The sequence below is a fragment of the Anomaloglossus baeobatrachus genome, chromosome 3, assembly GCF_048569485.1.
Source record: "Anomaloglossus baeobatrachus isolate aAnoBae1 chromosome 3, aAnoBae1.hap1, whole genome shotgun sequence".
In the NCBI taxonomy this organism is placed as follows: domain Eukaryota; kingdom Metazoa; phylum Chordata; class Amphibia; order Anura; family Aromobatidae; genus Anomaloglossus; species Anomaloglossus baeobatrachus.
The window spans coordinates 42,035,551-42,061,448 of NC_134355.1; the positions used below are offsets into that span (position 1 = coordinate 42,035,551).

The window sequence follows — 25,898 nt, forward strand, 5'->3', positions numbered from 1 at the left end:
AAAACCACATCCAAGAAGTTTATTAACCCATTAGGTGCTTCACAGGAACCAAGGCAATGTGTAAAGGAAAAAGAAATTTATTTTTTTTTTTGTTTGTTTTTTTTTTCTTTACACAAAAATGTTATTTTAGCCATAAAATTTTGTATTTTCACAAGGATATCAGGAAAAACTGCACCAGAAAATGTATTGTGCAATTTGTCCTGAGTACGCAAATACCTTATATGTGGTGGAACGCTACTGTTTGGGCGCACAGCAGGGCTCGGAAGGAAAGGAGTGCCGTTTGAATTTTTGAAAGCAAAATATGCTGGATTCATTAACAGACTCCTTGTCGCATTTTGAGACCCCCTGAGGTGTGTAAACAGTGTAGCTCCCCCACAAGTGACCCCATTTTGGAAACTAGACCTCTCAAGGAATTTATCTGGATGTTTGGTGAGCATATTGAACCCCCCCTAGGGGCTTCCCAGAAGTTTATAACGTTGAGCCGTGAAAAAACATATATATATTTTTACCATGAAATTGTTACTTTTACCAGGTAACTTTTTTTCACAAGGGTATCAGACAAAAATGCACTATAAAATGTATTGTGCAATTTCTCATGAGTACGCAGTTACCTCAAATAAGGTAGAAACCTACTGTTTGGAAGCACGGCAGGGCTCAGAAGGGAAGGAGCGCCATTTGAATTTTTGAAAAGCAAAATTAGCTGGAATCATTAGCGGACACCATGTTGCGTTTGAAGACCCCCCTGAGGTGCCTAAACACTGGAGCTCCCCCACAAGTGACCGCATTTTGAAAACAAGACCCCTCAAGGAATTTATCTAGATGTTTGGTGAGCACCTTCAAACCTTTGGGGGCTTCACATAATTTCATAACAATGAGCAGTAAAAATATTTATTAAATATATATATTTATTTTTTTAGCACAAACTTGTGCTTCAACCAGGTAGCTTTCTTTTTACACAAGAATATCAGGAAAAAATGCATCATACAATGTATTGTAGAATTTCTCCTGAGTACGCAGATACCCCATATGTGATTGAAAGCTACTTTTGAGGCACAGTGCAAAGTCAAAAAAGGAAGGAGCACCATATTTAAGATCAGATTTAGTTGCAACGGTTTGCAGTTTCCATGTCATATTGGCAGAGCTCCTGAGGTGCCAGAAGAGCAGCGATTCCTCTCACTGCCTCCTGAATGTTGCGATCGTATTGATCGCAGAATTTAGGGGGTTAAACTGCTCTTGGCAGTGAGAACCGGGTCCCAGCTACGAGATGAGGCGACGATGGCGGGGGGTACAGCGTGGGAATCCCATTGATCGCCATGACGTACTAGGTGCTTCCTGGGTCAGAATGGCGCTGACTTTCAGGACTTATCCAGTACGTCAAATGTCGTGTAAAGGTTAAAGAAAAAATGCCATGCAAGTTTGATACTGCCATAATTGTGATGACTTGAAGAATAATTGTGAGGTCATTTTTACCATACAATACTGTCCAATGTTCATCTGGAAAGTGTCCGTCTGTCCAAAGTCCATCCACCCGTCCAATGTCCATCTACCCATGGATGACCCAATGTCAGTCTTTTCGTCCGAGGAACGCTCGCCCACCCGTCCCTCAGTCAGTCCAATGTCGGCCCGCCCATCCCGACGTGGGCCCGCCCAGCCCGACGTGGGCCCGCCCAGCCAGACGTGGGCCCGCCCAGCCAGACGTGGGCCCGCCCAGCCAGACGTCGGCCCGCCCAGCCAGACGTCGGCCCGTCCAGCCAGACGTCGGCCCGTCCAGCCAGACGTCGGCCCGTCCAGCCAGACGTCGGCCCGTCCAGCCAGACGTCGGCCCGTCCAATGTCCATCTAATATCCATTTATCTAGTATCTATCTCCACGCTAACACACAAATCTATCCCGCTGCCCCATGTCGATCCCGCCGCCCCTCGTGTGCCCCTCGTCGGTCTCGCCGCACCTCGTGCGCCCCACGTCGACCTCGCCACCCCTCGTGCGCTCCCTCGTCTGACGTTGATTTCTCTGTCTATGCAACGTCGGTCCGTCCAGCCAACATGGGTCCATCCAATGTCCATCTATCCATCTAATATCCATTTATCTAATATCTATCTCCAAGCAAACAGACAAGCCTGAAATTCTAATCCTGATCTTTCCTCCATTTGATAAAGTTACAAAGTAGACATTTCCCCCAAGCCTGGTACAATGGTATACTGCCTGCACAGCAGATCTGAATGCCTTCTGGCTTTTTAATTTCTAATAAATGCAACGTCTAAATATTTTCATTGAATACAAATGTAAAAAATGTTTACAATGCTAATTTTTTTAATTAAAGATATTTCTCTTGTCAAATCCTTTCATATGCACTGCTGAAGCATCATCAAACGTTAACTTTCCAACTTAACACCAGTATAGCTGGTGGCGGCCTGAAGGTTTACCATCTGCTCCCGACCAAAGTCAGTGTGGCCACCTTCAGAACATATGCATCAAAGCCCTGAGACATGAGATGGAAGGAATCCGGCACAAGTCAGCAGAAGGGGAGGCGCAGACCCGGAGGCAGGCAACAGGCAGGCCGACGGAAAAAGGGAGCAGGGCGAGCCATTTGTCACCTTAACAAATAACACTCAAGGTCACCGGGAACGAGACTGACGGCAGCACGGAGAACGTCCCCGCAATATCATAATAAGGATTTGTAAGGAAGTGTGTCATAAATGTCACAAAATAAATACTTTCAGAGAACGTCTTCAATTTATCACAATGTTGCTTTTTAGGGCTCATATATATATATCTTTACAGCGGATACAGATGTGCTCCATATATCCAGAATGATACAATATTTGGTACTTACAGCCACCGCTACAGGGACGCTCCGGCAGCCACCGCTAGATGGACGTTCCGGCAGCCACCGCTAGAGGGACGTTTCGGCAGCCACCGCTAGAGGAAAGCTCCGGCAGCCACCGCTAGAGGAAAGCTCCGGCAGCCACCGCTAGAGGAAAGCTCCGGCAGCCACCGCTAGAGGAAAGCTCCGGCAGCCACCGCTAGAGGAAAGCTCCGGCAGCCACCGCTAGAGGAAAGCTCCGGCAGCCACCGCTAGAGGAAAGCTCCGGCAGCCACCGCTAGAGGAAAGCTCCGGCAGCCACCGCTAGAGGAAAGCTCCGGCAGCCACCGCTAGAGGAAAGCTCCGGCAGCCACCGCTAGAGGAAAGCTCCGGCAGCCACCGCTAGAGGAAAGCTCCGGCAGCCACCGCTAGAGGAAAGCTCCGGCAGCCACCGCTAGAGGAAAGCTCCGGCAGCCACCGCTAGAGGAAAGCTCCGGCAGCCACCGCTAGAGGAAAGCTCCGGCAGCCACCGCTAGAGGAAAGCTCCGGCAGCCACCGCTAGAGGAAAGCTCCGGCAGCCACCGCTAGAGGAAAGCTCCGGCAGCCACCGCTAGAGGAAAGCTCCGGCAGCCACCGCTAGAGGAAAGCTCCGGCAGCCACCGCTAGAGGAAATCTCCGGCAGCCACCGCTAGAGGAAAGCTCCGGCAGCCACCGCTAGAGGAAAGCTCCGGCAGCCACCGCTAGAGGGAGCTCCCGCAGCCACCCCTAGAGGGAGCTCACGCAGCCACCGCTAGAGGGAGCTCACGCAGCCAACGCTAGAGGGACCTCACGCAGCCAACGCTAGAGGGACCTCACGCAGCCAACGCTAGAGGGACCTCACGCAGCCAACGCTAGAGGGACCTCACGCAGCCAACGCTAGAGGGACCTCACGCAGCCAACGCTAGAGGGAACCTCACGCAGCCAACGCTAGAGGGAACCTCACGCAGCCAACGCTAGAGGGAACCTCACGCAGCCAACGCTAGAGGGAACCTCACGCAGCCAACGCTAGAGGGAACCTCACGCAGCCAACGCTAGAGGGAACCTCACGCAGCCAACGCTAGAGGGAACCTCACGCAGCCAACGCTAGAGGGAACCTCACGCAGCCAACGCTAGAGGGAACCTCACGCAGCCAACGCTAGAAAGACCTCACGCAGCCACCGCTAGAGGGAAGCTCCGGCAGCCACCGCTAGAGGGAAGCTCCGGCAGCCACCGCTAGAGGGAAGCTCCGGCAGCCACCGCTAGAGGGAGCTCCGGCAGCCACCGCTAGAGGGAGCTCACGCAGCCACCGCTAGAGGGAAGCTCCGGCAGCCACCGCTAGAGGGAAGCTCCGGCAGCCACCGCTAGAGGGAAGCTCCGGCAGCCACCGCTAGAGGGAAGCTCCGGCAGCCACCGCTAGAGGGAAGCTCCGGCAGCCACCGCTAGAGGGAAGCTCCGGCAGCCACCGCTAGAGGGAAGCTCCGGCAGCCACCGCTAGAGGGAAGCTCCGGCAGCCACCGCTAGAGGGAGCTCCGGCAGCCACCGCTAGAGGGAGCTCCGGCAGCCACCGCTAGAGGGAGCTCCGGCAGCCACCGCTAGAGGGAGCTCACGCAGCCAACGCTAGAGGGACCTCACGCAGCCAACGCTAGAGGGACCTCATGCAGCCAACGCTAGAGGGACCTCACGCAGCCAACGCTAGAGGGACCTCACGCAGCCAACGCTAGAGGGACCTCACGCAGCCAACGCTAGAGGGACCTCACGCAGCCAACGCTAGAGGGACCTCACGCAGCCAACGCTAGAGGGACCTCACGCAGCCAACGCTAGAGGGACCTCATGCAACCAATGCTAGAGGGACCTCACGCAGCCACCCCTAGAGGGAAGCTCCGGCAGCCACCGCTAGAGGGAGCTCACTGCTACTTCATTAATGTGAATGGATGCAGCATGCTTCCCTCTAGTGGTGGCTGCAGACATGCAGAATTCTATAATTTCAAATATTATGTCTGTGTACTGTATGTATTAACAGGGTACCCCAATATCGCCCCAGCACTGGGCCACCTTTGCCAGTGGTGTTCACTTATTCACTATGTACGTGGCATGAGAGGAGAAAGTGGTGGTCAACTCTGCAACCATAATGGTTCTAGCAGTCGTACCCCTACTGACATAGGTGGTAACTGCTGATGGCTGAATTAGCCAGAACCAGGAATGATTTTGATCAAAGCCCAATAAAAGAAAATACCTGTGTCTAAGAATGAAGCCCAACTGAACCTGGAGCATCTGGTAGCATCACAACAACTGTATGGCACAGCAATTAAAGTCAATATTCTGACTTAGCATGCCAGTTCCCTCAGTGTGCAATGCAATAAAAGGGGCTGTCCAGCATTGACAGATCGCTGGTGCCGGACATTGGGCACCTCCACCGATGTGTGCAGCCCCTACACCAACTGGAACGTCACAGTATACAGATTCAGAATACCACGGCGCCATACAGTGTGTAGTGGCTGTTCTTGGGTAATGCAGCGTATTCTGTAATGCAATACCTAACAGTGGCCACTGCACATGTATGGCGCTGTGCTGTCCTGCATTAGTACAATGGGCACTTCCAGTGGCTGCAGCTTAAACAATGGGAGGGCCGGGGGTCAGACCCTCACCGATCTGATACTTATTGACCTACCCTGAGAACGGGTTGGCAATATCTCATTCCTGGATGACCCCTTTAAAAGTGGCACTGTGCGGCAAGGCAATCACTGTGTTCAGCGGCTTATAAAACATAATCTTTCAACATGACCCCCAATTAGCAGGGAATCAAATCTCCCTTACATATCGTGACCCGTCTTTGTGAGCCACGCCGCGCTGATGACCAAGACGACACGTCCTCTGCCCTTCATCTCAAATAGATTTTGCAGGTGCTTGGATGAATTGCATAAAACTAGACTTTTTTTTTTTTTAATATATATATATATATAATTTTTTTTTTCCCTTCCGTTGCTTTTGTTATTTTAAAAGTGCAGATGCATTCGAGTCATTTTCCCCTTTTGTTTCATATCCTTAAGATCCTCGGCTTCAAAGAGGCCGTGTCAGCATGCGGTCGATTTATGAGTGAACTCTTGAAGAGATGCTGAAGAATTACCTTGTCAATCACCCCAAGGACTCTGAAGGCCTTCAGTTCCTCCGCAGGACTCCTCAGGTTCGAAGAGGGCCTTGAACTCTCTGCTCCTGGAGGCTAATGGAACATATCAAAGATAAGACATCAATCAGTGTGGTACTTGAAGGAAGGCCGCCTGCTGGAGCAAATGCCAGGCCGAAGGAAACTAAATTTATCATAAATCACAGGGACCGAGATGAAAGATGACGTTTTATGTGCGCTTCTAATTATTAAGTTGCGAGTAAATAAATTAAGAGGATGGAGAAGGAAATCGGAAAAAAAAAAAAAAGCAAATGTAATGGAGAATCATGCACTGAAGTTTTATTTAATTTTAAAGGGGAACAGATGGAAAGATCTGAATTTACAGGTCGTTATGTGACAACTATTCAGGGATAATTCCACTGAGAACAGGGAATGGGACCAATGAAATAATGCTGAGGCTGCAGTACCGCACATGTCCATATGGCAATGGGTGGCGCTGTGATGGCTGCTGCACTCCTTTGCTGCTCCTGTGCACTTTACTCATCACCTAAAGGCTGCTTTACACGCAGCGACGTGGCTAGCGATCGCACCCGACCCCGTCGTGCGTGCGTCACGGGCAAATCGCTGCCCGTGACGGACAATATCGGCAGTGCGTGTCACACGCACATACCTTACTAACGACATCGCTGTGGCCGGCGAACAACCTCTTTTCTAAGGGGGAGGTTCGTGTGGCGTCACACCGCAGGCGGCCAATAGAAGCGGAGGGGCGGAGAGCAGCCGCGTAAACGTCACTACCACCTCGTTGCCGGAGGACGCAGGTACGCTGTTGTTCGTCGTTCCCGGGGTGTCACACATAGCGATGCGTGCTTCCTCAGGAACGACGAACAACCTGCATCCAAGAATATCAACGATATTTGGGAAAGGAACGACGTGTCAAGAATCAACAATATTTAAGGCAATTGGGATCGTTAGCGGTCGTTCGTAAGTGTCATACGCAACGGCGTCGGTAACGACGCCGGATGTGCGTCATGAATTCCGTGACCCCAGCGATATCTCGTTAGCGATGTCGTTGCGTGTAACGGGGCCTTTACTCATCTGGGTTTATCTGGCACCAGCTTGAACCAGCGCGATATGTGACCCCATAGTGACAAGCAATCAAATTAAAGAATGTATGTCTGGAACACCAATGGTGTGAACAAGGTGCAAGACTCAAAAACATATAACTATACAGTAGGATAAAGAGTTGCACACCAGTCACAATGTAAAGGGGTATAATGAAAAGCAAAACTGCTATGGGAATACTAGACTGAAAAATACAATGAACTATCTGAAAAAAAGAGAAAAACATGAAAATGGAATATACATAGCCATTGTATTGATCAATGCAAAAGAGCCCCAAACCTACGCCAAGGTAATCTCTATTTTTGGGGTTCCTAACCTACGTGTAACATATATAGGTTGGTCATTTGCTTCCCATATAGAGCAAGTTTTTAACTGCAGGTGAGGTTACACGTAGGTTAGGGACCCCAAAAATAGAGATTACCTTGGCGTGGTTTAGGGGCTCTTTTGCATTGATCAATACAATGGCTAAACATCTCTTATATTCCTATTATTCGTAGCAGTTATGCATATTCCATTTTTTCAGATAGTTCATTGTATTTTTCAGTCTAGTATACCCATAGCAGTTCTGCTTTTCATCATTCCCCTATACATTGTGACTTGTGTACTATCCTAAGCATAGGCCATCAATGTAATAGTAGTGGACAACCCCTTTATGTTTTATTATGACCAGTCGCCTGCTACTCTTGTCCCGGCTCTTCCCTGGTACCCCGCTGGTCTCTGTTTTTGGCTTCCTGTGAGGACGCGGCACATTGACAAGTTGCCACCAGATAAAGCCATTGATTGCTTGTTGCTATGTCTCAATGTCACATATCGTACTAGACAACCTCTCTCAGTCCGGTAATTTTTCGATGACTGTGCTACCCATGTGCACAACGGGCCACACAATCACCAATACCAAACTATGTAGAAGTGCACACAGGTAGAGATGAGTTAACCCGAGGTTCTGTTTTTGGAGCAAACATAGACTTTACAAAAAAAAACCCCCAAAAAACAGAGTTTGCGTCCTTTACGTATGCTGACAACTCTCGGGAGTATCGCTGTGCTCGGGTACACTCCGTGCTCAGCGCAGTGTGAGCCGCTTGCAGTGTTTGATTGGGTCGCACTGGAGGTAACAACAGCGTGCTTGGATATAGTGTGCACCAAAAAAAAAAAAAAAAAAAAAAATGGAAAAACCTCGTCTACCCTCCCCTGGAAGTTATCTGTTTATGGTTGAATTTTGACGGAGAGCCGAACTGCCCAATTAGTGACTTCCATTGGGGTTAAGGTCAAGTCCGGATCCCAAACCAAACTGTATCTAAACTCCAGCTGAACCCACCGAACCGAACTTCCACGGGTGCGCTCATCTCTACACACAGGTGATTCTGCACATGCAGCACTTTTTAGGGAGTCCATGAAAAAAACTCCAGTACCAATCCGGGATGTGCACCGGCACGCGGAGCTGCACAAGGAGCCGGTCACGTCTGCCATGTGCAAAAGTGGCTTATTATCCAATTTTTACAAGGGCCAAATGTATTTTTTTTTAGTTATTAGAGGACAACATCAATGAAGGGATAATTTTACCAACACAACACCCCCCCCCCCCCCAAAAAAAAAGGAAAAAGCTCTAGATGCTGAGTTCTAAAAATGGAAACACAACGAAGCCCAGACAGACTCCATGTTAATTACTGGATCCTTTAAAGGGAACCTGTCAGGTCTAACATGCACCCATGGATATTGCTAGTCTCTGCCTAGCCATCCCTGTATCTAGTAGAATAGATAAAGATATCTATAGAAAAAGTATTTCCAAAGATCTTTTATGATATGCTAATGAGCGAAGGGACTAGTCACAAGGGCGTTATTTCCCCTGACTAGTCCGCCCTCCTAGCATGTTAGCACATTCACAGAGGCGTGCTAACATTCAATGACCATTGCCCAGCGTCTTCGGCGGTGGCGTGCGTGCCTGTGTCCATTGTCACCGCCTCAGAGGCTGGCTTTTGGGTCAGTTCGCATGATCAGAAGTCCCGACACTTCCGGTCATGCGTACTATGAAGCCAGGCATATGTGTCCCGGCTTCAGGAGGTCTAGTGCGCATGATCGGAAGTGCCGGGACTTCTGATAATGCGCACTGACCCTAAAGCCGGCGTCTGAAAGGCAGTGAGAGCGGACACAAGTACGTCCATCACCGCCGATGATGCTGGGCAATAGTCACTGAATAGCATGTTAGCACACCCCTATGGGAGTGCTAACATGCTAAGAGGGCAAACTAGTCGGGGGAAGTAACGCCCTTGCGACTTAGTCACTAGCCTCATTTGCATATCATAAAGGATCTTTAGAAATACTTTTTCTAAAGATCTCTTTATCTATTCTACTGTATACAGGGACAGTTAGGCAGGGATTAGCAATACACACCTAGAACTGCTCATGGTTCTGGATGCATATTGTACTTTCCCTTACAGGTTCCCTTAAACAAATGGGTCCATTTTGGGAGAGAGAGACAGACGGGGAGAGAGAGACAGACGGGGAGAGAGAGACAGACGGGGAGAGAGAGACAGACGGGGAGAGAGAGACAGACGGGGAGAGAGAGACAGACGGGGAGAGAGAGACAGACGGGGAGAGAGAGACAGACGGGGAGAGAGAGACAGACGGGGAGAGAGAGACAGACGGGGAGAGAGAGACAGACGGGGAGAGAGAGACAGACGGGGAGAGAGAGACAGACGGGGAGAGAGAGACAGACGGGGAGAGAGAGACAGACGGGGAGAGAGAGACAGACGGGGAGAGAGAGACAGACGGGGAGAGAGAGACAGACGGGGAGAGAGAGACAGACGGGGAGAGAGAGACAGACGGGGAGAGAGAGACAGACGGGGAGAGAGAGACAGACGGGGAGAGAGAGACAGACGGGGAGAGAGAGACAGACGGGGAGAGAGAGACAGACGGGGAGAGAGACAGACCTGGAAAGAGACAGACCTGGAAAGAGACAGACCTGGAAAGAGACAGATCTGGAAAGAGAGACGGAGCACATTACTTGGCCAATTTAGTTAAATCTGTGTGGAATATCTGTGGTGTTGAAATATATGTTGTGAAATGCTTTTATTAGCTTAGTTTTTGTCTTTTAATAATTACATTTATATCTATTTGTTTTGTGGTTGTTGTGTGCAGAATACATTTTTGTTAATACATTCTATTTTGTTAACAGCAGTTATTAACCCGGGCGAAGCCGGATAGTACAGCTAGTAGTTTATAAAAGTAAAAACTGTTATACTAAGATATAATAAAAACATAAAAGAAACAAAAGAATCTGCAATGTGGCCCCAGCTCTTAAATGAGCAATGCCTTTACAGCAGAGCCGTGGTGGCCGGCTCCTGTCTGTAATCCGGGCGCGTTACGCCAGACTGAGTCAGCACAGGTGCAGTAGTAAAGAAGAAAAACATGGCAGACCCGGCGATTAACAACCTGCAACCGAGCGCGGATATAAAACCACAGCAGCTTGTCACCGAGCAAATAGGTGAGAAAAATAAACTCACAAAAACAAACTTAGTGCATATTTTGTCTTTACGACGCCCTTAATGGTAAAATCGGCTTTTGGGTAACTTTATTTCTGAATGGGAGTGAAGGTCATGTGATGAGAACTACGGGAAGCGATGAAGACGAGGACAGAGGCCACGCAAGAATCCAGTCCATCAACAACAAATCAACGGGTGGGGGGGCGATATTCGGCATTCACACCGATCAGCGGTTTTCAGGTGCCGCAGCTGCCCGATGTGCACACTGTATGGAGCTGGTACACCAGAGTGCCATACACTTTACCGGCCGTACTGCAGCTCAGCGCTCATTGAAGTGAATAGGAGCAGAACGTTTTTAACCAAGTACGAATCTGAGCTGCTGACTCTTTATTAGGCTTGTATTGCAGGACTGATAACAGCTGATCAGAGGGAGCGCAGGGTGTCAGTCCCCCATTGATCTGATACCGAAGACCCGTCCCACCGATAGGTCCTCAAAATCTTAGTGATCTGATTACAGCAGCGCTAGAACCGCTAATCACCTGTGATCTGTGGAGAAACCTGGGAAGAAGTGTTCACTTTATCTGCAGCACCCCCACAGGGGAAACAAGGCATTACATGGTGTCCATTCAAATCAATGGTTTCTTCAGAGATCAGTGAATTGTAACCGCACTATCAAGTCTGCAAAGCTCTTGATGGGAGCGGAAGTGCGCATGCTCGGCCTCTGGTACTGCTAAGTACAACGCCCGGCTTTCTGCGGACAATGAATGGGACCAGAGGTCGAGTATGCATATCTCCACTACCTGCAAAATGGGATTTTGCAGCTCTATCATTGGTGTCCCACATCCTAGTCTTTGGGTGGGGGCACTCGTTGGTCCCCTGGTGATCAATCCTTTATCCCATATGAATAGTAAAAATAGGTTTGGTTTTTTTTGTAATAATTGTTTAACTAGCTTCTACCACTTCCAACAGAAATCAATATGGCTGTAAGCGTACAATATAAGTACATGAAATATGAAGAATGGTGATGTGTGACATGGCCACTAGGTGGCACCTCTATTGTACCGTATATTACAAGTAGTCGTCCTCATAATGGTGATCTATTCCTATATAATATATAGAGTCATTACACACAGGGGGATCTATTGCTATATAATATATAGTCATTACACACAGGGGGATCTATTCCTATATAATATATAGAGTCATTACACACAGAGGGATCTATTCCTATATAATATATAGAGTCATTACACACAGGGGGATCTATTGCTATATAATATATAGTCATTACACACAGGGGGATCTATTCCTATATAATATATAGAGTCATTACACACAGAGGGATCTATTCCTATATAATATATAGAGTCATTACACACAGAGGGATCTATTCCTATATAATATATAGAGTCATTACACACAGGGGGATCTATTCCTATATAATATATAGAGTCATTACACACAGAGGGATCTATTCCTATATAATATATAGAGTCATTACACACAGGGGGATCTATTGCTATATAATATATAGAGTCATTACACACAGAGGGATCTATTCCTTTATATTATATAGTCATTACACACAGAGGGATCTATTCCTATATATTATATAGTCATTACACACAGGGGGATCTATTCCTATATATTATATAGAGTCATTACACACAGAGGGATCTATTCCTATATATTATATAGAGTAATTACACACAGAGGGATCTATTCCTATATATTATATAGTCATTACACACAGAGGGATCTATTTCTATATATTATATAGAGTCATTACACACAGAGGGATCTATTCCTTTATATTATATAGTCATTACACACAGGGGGATCTATTCCTATATATTATATAGAGTCATTACACACAGGGGGATCTATTCCTATATATTATATAGTCATTACACACAGAGGGATCTATTTCTATATATTATATAGTCATTACACACAGAGGGATCTATTCCTATATATTATATAGAGTCATTATACACAGAGGGATCTATTTCAAGTGTTTATTTCTGTTAATGTTGATGGCTTACAGCCAATGAAAACCCAAAAGTCATTATCTCAGAAAATTAGAATATTATATAAGACCAACTGAAAATTTATTTTACACTCAGAAATGTTGCTGCCTACTGAAAAGTCTGTACAGTAAGTGCCTCAATACTTGGTCGGGGTTATTTTGCATGAATTACTGCATCAATGCAGCAATGTGGCCTGGAGGCGATCAGCCTGTGGCACTGCTGAGGTGTTATGGAAGCCCAGGTTGCTTTGATAGCCGCCTTCAGCTCGTCTGCATTGTTGGCTCTGGTGTCGCTCAGATTCTCTATGGGGTTTAGGTCAGGTGAATTTTCTTGCCAATCAAGCACAGTTATACTGTGGTTAGTAAACCAGGTATTGGTACTTTTGGCAGTGTGGACAGGGGCCAAGTCCTGCTGGAAAATGAATTTTCCATCTCCATAAAGCTTGTCTGCAGAGGGAAGCATGAAGTGCTGTATATTTCCTGGTAGACGGCTGCGCTGACTTTGGTCTTGATAAAGCACAGTGGAGCTACACCAGCAGATGACATGGCTCCCCAAACCATCACTGATTGTGGAGACTTCACACTAGACCTCCGCAGCTTGGATTGTGGCCTCTCCACTCTTCCTCCAGACTCTGGGACCGCGATTTCCAAATGAAATGCAAAATTTACTTTAATCTGAAAACAACACCTTGCACCACTGAGAACAGTCCAGGTCTTTTTCTCCTTGGCTCAGGTAAGACGCTTCTGGCATTATCTATTGGTCATGAGTGGCTTGGCACACGGAATGCGACACTTGTAGCCCATGTTCTGGATACATCTCTGTGTGGTGACTCTTGAAGCACTGACTCCAGCAGCGTCCACTCCTTGTGAATCTCCACCAAATTTTTGAATGGCCTTTTCTTAACAATCCTATCAAGGCTGCAGTTATCCCGGTTGCTTGTGCACCTTTTTCTACCACACTTTTTCCTTCCACTCAACTTTCCAGTAATATGTTTGGATACAGCACTCTGAACAGCCAGCTTCTTTAGCAATGAACTTTTGTGGCTTACCCTCCTTGTGGAGTGTGTCAATGACTGCCTTCTGGACATCAGTCCAGTCAGCAGTCTTCCCCATGATTGTGTAGCCTACTGAACCAGACTAAGGGACCATTTTAAACGCTTAGGAAACCTTTGCAGGTGTTTTGTGGTAATTATCCTAATTTTCTGAGATAATGACTTTTGGGTTTTCATTAGCTGTAAGCCATAATGATCAACATTGCCAGAAATAAACACTTGAAATAGATCCCTCTGTGTGTAATGACTCTATATAATATATAGAAATAGATCCCTCTGTGTGTAATAACTCTATATAATATATGTGTTTCCTTTTTTGTATTGAATTACTGAAATAAATTAACTTTTTGATGATATTCAAATTTATTGAGATGCACCTGTACATCCGGCCCTGGAGGGACCTGCAAACAGCTGATCATAGGAGTGCTGCCAGTCAGACCCTACTGATCGTCTATTGATTACATGTCCTGAGAATAGGACATCAACATCTAAATCCTGGAGAATCCATTTAACTTCTGTTGTAGTAGACCTGGTATGGCCGTGTTGTGGCTCCACAGTACAGAGCCACCTGGGCCCTATCATGTCCATGTGCCCTATCATGTCCATGTGCCCTATCATGTCCATGTGCCCTATCATGTCCATGTGCCCTGTTGTGAAACGGCTGCTTCAAAATGGAAACTCTGGGCCGTTGCCTTAGAATGTTTTTTGCAGGTTCCTAAGTGTCAGTAGTTGTAGCATGAGGAGCAACGTTGCAGATCTGCTCACCCCCATTTTATAGTAGAACTCACTTACATCTTGGAGCGTGCTCCTCTCTGACGGACAGCTCAGACATAAGCTGGAAATGGTTTCTGCGCGCATCAGATACTCGGCCGTCTTCTTCTTCACCGCTTCACGCCGGGTAGGACTCGCTTCCCCTGCACCGAGAGAACAGTTTTAAAACAACAGTTATGAAAATATTTGTGCAAAAAAGAAAAAAAAAAAAACAAACAAAAAAAAACAAACACAGCAAATGAACAAGGTCTTAAATAGAGAAAACCGTGAGGTGTCCTTGCTTTAAGTGTATGGCGACTTATCAATAAATGTTTACGCTCGAATTGCAAATTTAACAAGTGCCAGGGTTCTTCAATCTATAATATTAGACTCACAGTTACAGTTCATACAGATGACTTTTCAGCAGTCTCATTATCACAAAGACCGATAACTAGTGATGGGCAAACCCGAACTGTAATGTTTGGGGTCCGTACCGGATACCTAGTGTCCATGCACAGACCCCGAACATGGAGCTCTCAGGGAAGTCTGTGTTACTGTTCAGCTTTGGCCACTGAGGTTATTAAAAAGAAATATGAAGGAAAAAGAAAGAAAATTAGGAATAAAGCAGGAGCATTATACTTAAAGAGTGTCCCGCGCGGCTGTAACACTACTTATGGGTCAGGTCATTAACCTTCATACATATTCACTGCTTCCCCCACCCACTGGCAGTTGCGGCGTCTGTGATTGGTTGCAGTCAGACAGCGCCCCCACTGTGTGTGAAAGCGTCTGTGATTGGTTGCAGTCAGACCACGCCCCCACACTGTGTGAAAGCGTCTGTGATTGGTTGCAGTCAGACAGCGCCCCCACTCTGTGTGAAAGCGTCTGTGATTGGTTGCAGTCAGACCGTGCCCCCACCCTGTGTGAAAGCGTCTGTGATTGGTTGTAGTCAGACCGTGCCCCCACCCTGTGTGAAAGCGTCTGTGATTGGTTGTAGTCAGACCGTGCCCCCACCCTGTGTGAAAGCGTCTGTGATTGGTTGGAATCACACATGCTGTCTGTATCCATATTGTGGTGTAAAAGTAAATAAATAAATTGGAGTAGAGTCCTGGAGTCCGAGCCCTCACCCTGTGTAACAAGATGTGTGATTCCAACATCTGCGTACCCATAGTTGTATAAAAATAAACTGGAGTAGGGTATCCCTATATTATGATACCCAGCGCAGATAAAGCAAATGGCTACAGGCTGCAGCCTCCAGCTGTGTGCTTATGTTGTATCAAAATACGAGGGACCCCATGCGGCTTTTTTTAAATAAAATATTTTAAAAACCAGCGTGCGGTCCCCCCAATTTTGATACTACCCAGCCATGATAAGGCATACACCTAAGGGCTGGTAGGCTGGGGAGGCCCATTGCTATTGCCCCCCCAGTCTAAAAATAGCTGCCTGCAGGCGCCCAGAATTGTCGCATCCATTAGATGCGCCAATCCTGACAATTTACCAGACTCTTCATGATTGCCCTGGTGCACTGGCAACTGGAGTAATATAAGGGGTTAATGACAGCTCACAGCTGCCACTAAGCCCTAGATTAGTTTGGTGCAGTTTTCTGCCAAGAGATAGAAAGTTGGTGCAGAAATCTGGTGCAGACATTTCAGCACCAAATTTGCATCCCCTGGCAGAAAATCACAGCAAAATTACGTCAAATCCGTTCTTTTATACGCTAAATTACTGCACTCAATCTGCATCTCCAGGCGAAAAAAAAAAAAAAGCAAAAAAAAACTAAAACAGCATCAATACAGCATTAAAACCACATCGAGTTTTGATGTGTTTTTTGCCAGAAGATGCAGATTTGTTGCAGAAATTTGGTGTATAAATTTCAGCACCAAATCTGCATCTCTTGGCAAAAAAACCAAAACCTGTTTTCTTTGGCTTTGTGGCAGCTGTTATTATCCCATTATATTACCCCAACTGCCAACGCATCAGGGAACTCCGGAACAGCCGGGTAAAGTGCTGGAGTTGTCGCTTCTAATGTATGGAACAATTTTGAGTGGCTGCAGGCAGCTATTTTTAGGCTGGTGGGGCCCAATAAAAATGGGTCTCCCCAGTCTGAGAATGCCAGCCCCCAGCTGTTGGCTTTATATTGGCTGGTATCAAAATTAGGGGGGGGGGCGCACACTTTTTTTTTTTTATTTATTTTATAAAAGCCACATGGGGTCCCTCTTATTTTGATACAAAGGCAGGCTGGAGGCTGCAGTCTGTAGCGCTAGGTATCACAATATAGGGATACCCTACTCCAGTTTGTTTTTACACCACTATAGGTTTGCAGACATTGGAATCACACACGCTGTTACACAGGGTGGGAATGCGATCTGATTGCAACCAATCACAGACTCTGGGATTGCCATTCAAATCAATACGAGGTAGATGTGCAGTACGCGGCAGAAGACTGAAAGCTCCAGAACTGAGCATTTCCAGCTGCCAGCACCGAAGACAGCTGATCACTGGTGGGGGGGGGGGACATTAAAGATCTGAGGATAGGCTATCAATGGAAAAAGTAATGAAAAAGTAGTGGTTTAAAATGGCCAAGAAGCGGCCGTAAACCAATGCCGATCAGCTACACAGAGGACGAGAGGCCAACGGCGCTTGTGATATGTACAGAATAATCAGCAATATATCAATCTGTGCGTTATCAGCAGCATGATAGGACAATGTGCTGCTGAGAACGTTCATTTTTAAGAATGCTTAAAAATCATTCCACCTGATGAACGAGAGTTTTGCTCATTCATCGGGTGATCGGCAGCTTGTTTATGATTAATAGGAAGTATACATTTTTAGGAACGTTTTGTTCCAGATTATCATGCAATGTAAATGCACTTGTACACAGTGCGATACTATCGGCCCTAATTGGACAATTTCAGAGTGTCGGAAGACACTGGGACTCAATACATGCAATGTAAATGCACCCCTAATCACTTTGCTGGCACTAAAAAATCCTTCAGGATTTGTGACAAGCGGGGGGGAAAAAAAGCGACAAAAATGCAACGTGTGCACAAGACCTTGTAGGAAACCCCCCCAAAAACAAACAATTTGGGAGGGGGTGGGGGGGGTTTACGAAAAGACGCCCTGGAACTTGTTTTTCTTCTTCTTTTAATCGGGAGTGCAAGTATTTACTATAGTAAAAAAGTAAAATAATAATAATAAAAAAAACATTTTTAAATAAGTGGAACATATACTTATATACTACATCCCATTATTTGGGATGGCGGAACTTTTGTAAAAATGGCTTAAAATATTCAAAAAAGTAAATTAAAAAATAAAAAATATATATATATATATAATAAGAACAACGTTTTCAAATAAGTGGAACGTATACTTGATCCATTATTTAGGATAGAGGAACGTTTGCAAAAATGGCTTAAAATAATCAAAATAGTGAAATAAAAAAAAATAATAATAAAAACATTTTTAAATAAGTGGAACATATACTTGATCCATTACTTGGGAAAGAGGAACCTTTGCAAAAAAAAAAAAAATGGCTCAAAATAATCAAAGTAAAATTAAAAAAAATAATAAAATAATAATATTTTCAAATAAGTGGAACATATACTTGATCCATTATTTGGGATAGAGGAACCTTTGCAAAAATGGCTTACAATAATCAAAATAGTGAAAAAAAAAAAAAAGTAAAAACATTTTTAAATAAGTGGAACATATACTTGATCCATTATTTGGGAAAGAGGAACCTTTGTAAAAAAAAAAAATGGCTTAAAATAATCAAAAGTAAAATAAAATAAAATAATATTTTCAAATAAGTGGAAAATATACTTGATCCATTATTTGGGATAGAGGAACCTTTGTAAAAATGGCTTAAAATAATAATAAAAAGAAAAAAGTAAAAAAAAATAAAAATAATAATAATAAAAAACATTTTTAAATAAGTGGAACATATACTTGATCCATTATTTGGGATAGGGAAACCTTTGTAAAAATGGCTTAAAATAATAAAAAGAAAAAAGTAAAAAAAATAAAAATAATAATAATAATAATAATAATAATAATAATAATAATAATAATAATAATAATAATAATAATAATAATAATAATAAACATTTTTAAATAAGTGGAATATATACTCAATCCATTATTTGGGATAGAGGAACCTTTATAAAAATGCCTTAAAATAAGAATTTAAAAGAAATGCCTTAAAATAATGATTAAAATAGTAAAATAAAAATAATAAAAAAAAAATTAAATAGGTGTAATATATACTTGACCCATTATTTGGGATAGAGGAACCTTTATAAAATGACTTAAAATAATGAAAACACTAAAATAAAAAAAAAACAATAAAAACATTTTAAATAAGTGTAATATAACTCAACCCAGTATTTGGGATAGAGGAACCTTTGTAAATGAAAAAAAAAAAGGCTTAAAATAATAATTAAAAAAAAAAGTGGATTTTAAGACTGTGGCACGTTTGTGAAGGTCTCGGCTGTGGGCTTCTCACTAGGGAGTCACAAATGCAGAGTCCAAAAAGCGCACATGGACGGCGTAATCGGCAGCTCCCAAGATCCTGGATAAAGGACGGCAGCAGGCAATCTTTACAGGGCAGATGGATAATGGCAGCTTTTGGGAGAGATCTGATAACCAGATGCTGACCAAGCAATGCATGAATCCATCCATCACTTACCAGTTCACGGCCAATATACAGAGTCCAACTAACATTGGAAGGTTCCTCGCATCTTGTATGCGCCCCAGAGAGGAGAGCGAGACGTGGACGGCACAGAAAGTCTTATGTGTGACATTTACACCGTAGGCTTACGGCACAATGGCCAGGATGGCACGCAAACAGCGACACGGCGGGGATTTCTTGTAGCGATGCGCTTTACGGTCCGTCACTACAGTGTGATTTATTATTTACATTACTGTATATCTATATTTAAAGGGTTATTTTCATTTTCAGTAATGGGCATTGTCAGATAGAGCTTGTAAATACAAGCACTTTTGCAATTTACTGCTTATTTAAATTTTCATCCGTTGTTGAGATATTAACACTTTTCTTTTGTTTACAGCTCGTTTCCTTAGAGACCGACCACCTTAACATGCTCAGTGCTTACAAGCTCTTTTCTATTGAGCTTGAAAGGACGGTTTTGGAGCTGGCCTGAGAATCCCGGCCTGATTCGATACAGTGGTTAATAAGTGGCATTAGAGTTTGTCTACTTCCTCACTGAAGAGACAATTTGTATAAAAGGTAAATAGCAGCGGTGGTCGGTCTCCTAGGTAACCAGCTGTAAACAAAAGAAAAGTGTTACTATCTCAAGAATGGCTGAGAGTTTTCAGAAGCAGTGAACTATAAAAGTCCTTATTTTTACAAGTACTGACAATAACCATCTATAAAGATGGGAATAAACCTTTAATATATCTTTTTAGGTGACCTTTCCTCTGTCCTATTCATTGAAGTGAATGAAAATCATTAAAAGGAGTTGTTTGTATTAGAGCAGGGGTGGGGAACCTCCGGCCCGCGGGCCGTATGCGGCCCGCGATGACCTTTTCTGTGGCCCCCGGGGCACTGGAGCAGATTCCCAGTGGCTGCGGTGCTCGGGCAGCCGCTCATCTTGTCTATTGCCGGCAGACAGCACTGGGGGTGGGACTTCCTCCCTCTGGCTCCTACATGCTCCCTGTGAGATTACAGCTAGAATCAGAGTGATGGGGTTGGGGCCTGTACGGGACATAGAAGGCTGCATAGTGCTGTGCGTGCTGCCTCTCACCCTCCCGTTCTGTGCTCGGCTGCTCAGGTCTAGGAGGTCTTTTCTTGGAGAGAAGACGAGAATGAAGCCAGCCCTTTAGCTGAGCTGCTGCATCCATCACTTGTGCTGCACCTGATCTTACAGGGCACCTAAGCAGCAGGTACTTATATCTGCGCTAAGTGTGTTTATATCTAATATATACCACCATATATCAAATGTATTTGTGACTTCAGTGTCCAGCGTCTGTTGTGTATACATGTGCGTGTGCTGTGTATACGGCGTGTGTGCTGTGTATGTGCTGTGTATACGGCGTGTGTGCTGTGTATGTGCTGTGTATACGGCGTGTGTGCTGTGTATGTGCTGTGTATACGGCGTGTGCGCTGTGTATACGGCGTGTGTGCTGTGTGTGCGGCATGTGTGCTGTGTGTGCGCGCTGTTTATACGGCGTGTGTCTGCTGTGTATACGGCGTGTGAGTGCTGTGTATGGCTTGTGTGTGTGCTGTATACGGCGTGTGAGTGCTGTGTATGGCTTGTGTGTATGCTGTATACGGCGTGTGAGTGCTGTGTATGGCTTGTGTGTGTGCTGTATACGGCGTGTGAGTGCTGTGTATGGCTTGTGTGTGTGCTGTATACGGCGTGTGAGTGCTGTATGCAGTATACAGTATCTCCTGTGCATGTGTACTATATATGGCCAGTGTGTATCGTGGGTGGTGTAAAATAGGAAACCTGTGTGAAGGCTGTGTGCAGTATACGGCCAGTGTGTCAGAGCGGTGTGTGTATGTACAGTGTCTACTGTGTGATATATATGATTTACCAATCTGCGCTTCAAACAAAGACAAACCTGGAAAAGCAGTTGTGAGAAGCAAACATCACAGCGCACCAAAGAGAATCATCTACGGCCGCCACAGTAGGGGTATAGGGGAGAGTTAATTGTTTGACTAATTATAGCCGGGTCATTTTCAAGTTGATAATTTTGTGCGGCCCCCGAAGGTTGGTAGAATTTTCCAAATGGCCCCCGGCAGTAAAAAGGTTCCCCACCCCTGTATTAGAGGGTCCAAGTATACAAGCAGGTGGAGTAAAGATCAATCTCGGAGTGTCATAAAGGACAACAGGATGTGACCACAAGCCTAAACAGGCCCATACACAAGACATTAGTTTATGAAAATGGACAATTTAAAAAAAAAAAAATTATTGCTTGTGTAAAAAAAAAAAAAAAAAATAAACGACCAATCACAGACCATCGTCATCTCAAATTAAAGAGTAACGCACTATTTCTTAATTATACTAAAAAAAATACTTAATTTTCCTCCACTCACAAACCTCATTCTGCATGGAACTTATGCTCTTTTAGACGTTGCTTTCATCTGCTGCCCATCAAAGATATGTACAGTATATAAACAGATGGTGATTGAGAATTCCCCTGTGAGCATCTCTGCTCCCATTCCCCTTACTCAGACAGGAAATTTCCTCTTCAATAGGATAAGGCACTTCTACATTTAAAATTATGTTGCTTGGGTGCTCACGTAGGTTTCCAAACCGTGTACAGCAATAATAGATACGAGGCACTGCCAGGTCAAGTGAAATCTAATTATTTTTATTTCACACTCAGTGTAGTTAAACGTTGCGGCCCAAACCTGGCCTTCATCAGTAACTAGCACATGAAATTTCCCCTATACGGACTGATGGAATATATCCAACTGATCTTGCTGAGCAGCAGTTGAAATCAGCTTCTTAAGAAGCATGAACTGGGCATGTAAAACAGCACTGATGCACAGCATATAAAGCAATTAGGTATATTACACAAAAAAAAAATCATACCTTTGGAATGAAGGAGGATAATTAACTGAAAAAATTGTCACTCTTTAAGTGTGATTGATTATTTTGTGTAACAGACAAATAAAATGATTTTCCATCCATGAACGATCCTTTTTTTTAAAGAACTTATTCTTTGTCTGGTATCATTAGACATGTAAGGTCAATATGTACTATAATATATGTGGCGCCCCTGACCTGGTCAGGCACCACTGAGTACTGCACCCATGCTGGGTCAGTACAGCACAGGTAATCCAGAAGGCTGACCGGGGTGTGGTTACACGAGCGCATAGTAATCAGGTCTCCCACATGGACCTTTGAAGGGACCCCTGGGGAGTCCAGGAGGGGGCGAGGCCTCCATCTCCACTCAAGGGGTGTGGTAGAGAGCCTGGTTGATAGGTGGCATAGGCAGGCACAGTGGGGAGGGAGTAGTGAACCAGTCAGTTAGTGCAGCTCAAGGAGAGCAGACGCAAGAAGCAGACCCTGGAGGCTGTCACGATTCTGACAACGCACGTGCAGTGGCTACTGACGGGGGAGATTGGTCACCTGGTAGTGCCGCCCAAAAACCACCCGAGGCTGGAGGCAAAGCGGTGGCTGAGTACGGGGACTGCCAGGGAGGTACCAGGCCCATACGGGTTACAGGTTCCCAGAGCAGGGGCCCATTCAGTTGGCCTGCTCAACCTGCCGGTGGGGGCACTTCAGACCCTCACCATAACACCACAGAGTCCGCAGCCACGTAGTGAAGAGAGGGCCCATAGTTCACAAGAGGCAAGCAGCCGGAGTGACCTGGTCCAGGCTACAAGCAGACGGGCCGAATAGGGGGGAAACAGGCAGAAGCAACTTCCCTGGGTGACCCCAGTAGGACTTCAAGTCGGGGTCACCACAAAAACACAAGGGCTGGGAAGGCGAGCCGGTAGCCACCCTCACAAGTCAGCCTGAAGGAGCCTGGTTCCCTATTTGGTTCATCACAGCTACGCCCGGGTTACTCACCCCTGCCACCTGATGTGAGTAAAACCCCTGAAAGACATTTTGGTTGTGCGTGTGAGTCATTCTGCGACCTGTGGTTCCACACACTCAAACCGGGCCCTGGGGCCAGCCCCACTCTCGGGGAGCCACACCATCTAACTGCCTCTACCAACAGCCCCAGGCATCCCCTAACCTGCAGTGGCAGTCCCCTGACCGCAATACCGAGAGTGGCGTCACGAAACTCCTAAGAAGACAACCTACCTGTGACCAGACTGTCCCTACACGTGGAGTCCTTGAAGGTAATGCACAGCTACACCTGGGCTTCACATATACATGGCTGCACCAAAGTAACGATCACTCACCAAACGATCATCCGAGCAACGGTTGCTCAAACTTCATCTTACTTTCTAATGTGTATGGTCACCGGGCTAAGCTTGGGTTATACTACACAACTCATGCAGTTAAAGGGGTTTTCCCAGGGGGAAAAAAAGTTAATTTTAATCAATAGATCTTGGAATTATAGTAATTTCTACAATTGGATGTGTTAAAAAAAATGTTCCTGTGCTGAGATAATTTTATATATGTGTCCCTGCTGTGTACTGTGTAATGGCCGTGTCTGACTGTACAGGATTATGGTCTGATCATACCACAATGCTCCTGGGCCGGGGAGGAAGTAATAAAGTATACAGACATTACAGCACGGGATCGCAAATCATTTTTCCTTTAAGGTGAAACATCTTTTAAAAACAGGCAGGGAAATGTTTTACCTCACATAAAGCTATGATCCCGTACGGTAAGGTCTTCATACTATCTTTTGTGTCTTCCCCTGCCCAGGAGGTGTGGTATGATCAGACCATGTCCCTGTACGTGTTACGCTAGCTATGGGAAAAAAAAAAAAAAAAAAGGAGAGGAGGGAAGATGGAAACCCTGTGTCTAGGGATAGTGATAAAATCTTCCACTGGCCCCTGGATCCCCTGACATCCCTACATAGATCCCATCACTATGCGCCAAGCAGGATACCTGGCCCTGACTGACCCTGAACTGGGCCTTGGGTAATGACCGGGTGGGATGAGCGTTAGTCAACATCACTACGTCCTAAAGAAGAAACAGGGAGAACAAACAGATGCAAGTAAACCGCTTATCTCCAAGATGATTTAGGGAAAGGAACCTGCCCCAGCAAAAGCTGGGGCAGCCGCCGAGAGAGGAACAAAAGTGGGGGCAGCTATCAAGATCAGAGCAAGAACAGGAGCAGTCCCAGAGAGGAGTAAAAGTGGGGGGCAGCTGCCGCCGAGAGCAGAGCCCAAGCCAGGGCAGCAACTAAGAAAGGGGCAAAGGTGGAGACAGCCACTGAGAGTGGAGCAAAAGAGGGGGTCAGCTGCCAAGATAGAAGCAAATACAGGGCAACTGCAAAGAGGCGAGCCAAGAGCAGAGCCAAAGAGGGGAGCAGCTGCAGAGAGAGGAGGAAAAGTAAGGGGCTGCTGCAGTGGAGCAAACGTGGGGGCAGCTGCCGATAGAGGAGCAAAAGCGGGGGCAGCTGCCAAGAGGAGCAAAAGCGGGGGCAGCTGCCAAGAGAGGAGCAAAAGCGGGGTCAGTTGTCTAGAAAGGAGCACAAGCCGGGGGCAGCCGCTGAGAGAGGAGCACAAGCAGGGGGCAGCCGCGGAGAAAGGAGTAAAATCAGAGAGCAGCTGCAGAGAGGGGAGCCAAAGCAAAGGACAGCCGCCGAGAGGGGAGCAAAAATGGGGTAAAGCCGCCGAGAGAAGAGCAAAAGCAGGGGGCAGCCGCCGAGAGAGGAGTAAAAGTAGAGAGCAGCTGCAGAGAGGGAAACCAAAGCAAAGGACAACCGCCGAGAGGGGAGCACAAGCAGGGGGCAGCCGCTGAGAAAGGAGCAAAAGCAGGGTACAGCCGCCGAGAAAGGAGTAAAAGCAGAGAGCAGCTGCAGAGAGGGGAGCCAAAGCAAAGGACAGCCGCCGAGAGGGGAGAAAAAATGGGGTAAAGCCGCCGAGAGAAGAGCAAAAGCAGGGGGCAGCCGCCGAAAGAGGAGTAAAAGCAGAGAGCAGCTGCAGAGAGGGAAACCAAAGCAAAGGACAACCGCCGAGAGGGGAGCACAAGCAGGGGGCAGCCGCTGAGAAAGGAGCAAAAGCAGGGTACAGCCGCCGAAAAAGGAGTAAAAGCAGGGGGCAGCCGCCGAGAAAGGAGTAAAAGCAGAGAGCAGCTGCAGAGAGAGGAGCAAAAATGGGGGACAGCCGCCGAGAGAGGAGCAATATAGAGATGGCAAGAAATGAAAATCAGGAGCAGAAATTAGAGCGCACAGGAGTCTTCTGTACAGACAGTCTCTTACCCTGATCAGTAGATATAAACTATACACCTATTTAATGATAGAAATCATTTGCCGATCCTTTCTGCGTTCCCTGTACATATCCATGGAGCGCTCTCTGCCGCCTGCGCTGATGATATATTGTCTGCTCACACTTATAAAAATGCAGCGCGGCTCCCAAAATTAAAGACCCTTAATATAAACCCTTCGAGATTCCCGGCTTTTACCGGGGAAATCAGCAGCTGCGGCTAATCCAGATCCGCATGAATGAAAATATTTCAGCTACAGAAACCTCCCCCTTGGTTTATTTTCCATTTGACTTTCCTGTAATTATTTTGTAAACTGTTCGCATAACAATACATAAAAACATCTGCAAAAACAGGTAATTAACGTGTCAAGCCTAACTAATGCATTTTTATGGTGTCCATGCTTCGTCAACTGTAATTATAAGTCTTTTTAAGCAAATGATGGTGCGGCGACGGCGGCGGCGATGTGCAAGTGCTTATTTCCCGGCCTTTTTTTTTTTTTTTTTCTGGTAGTGCAAACAGAACATAAACTCAAAAGCTACTTAATTACCTGTAAAACCAAACTTAACGCACATTTACAGGCAGACGAGAAATTACTCCTTTGCTCCGAAACGTACCAATATCACGCCTGGCTGCCCATCTCCCGGGAACAATGAGCCGTCTGAG

The 25,898-nt window shown here is 45.9% G+C and overlaps 1 protein-coding gene across 1 annotated transcript in view; it reads right to left on the bottom strand.

The window, feature by feature from the left end:
- RPS6KC1 (ribosomal protein S6 kinase C1) overlaps positions 1 to 25,898 on the bottom strand; it is a 204,936-nt gene that overhangs the window by 94,807 nt on the left and 84,231 nt on the right. The window contains exons 8-9 of the mRNA XM_075339143.1: positions 14,416 to 14,537; positions 5,945 to 6,037 (exon numbers count right to left, since the gene is read on the bottom strand). Of these exons, the coding sequence (XP_075195258.1) occupies positions 5,945 to 6,037; positions 14,416 to 14,537 (215 nt within the window). The remainder of the gene's footprint in view (positions 1 to 5,944; positions 6,038 to 14,415; positions 14,538 to 25,898) is intronic.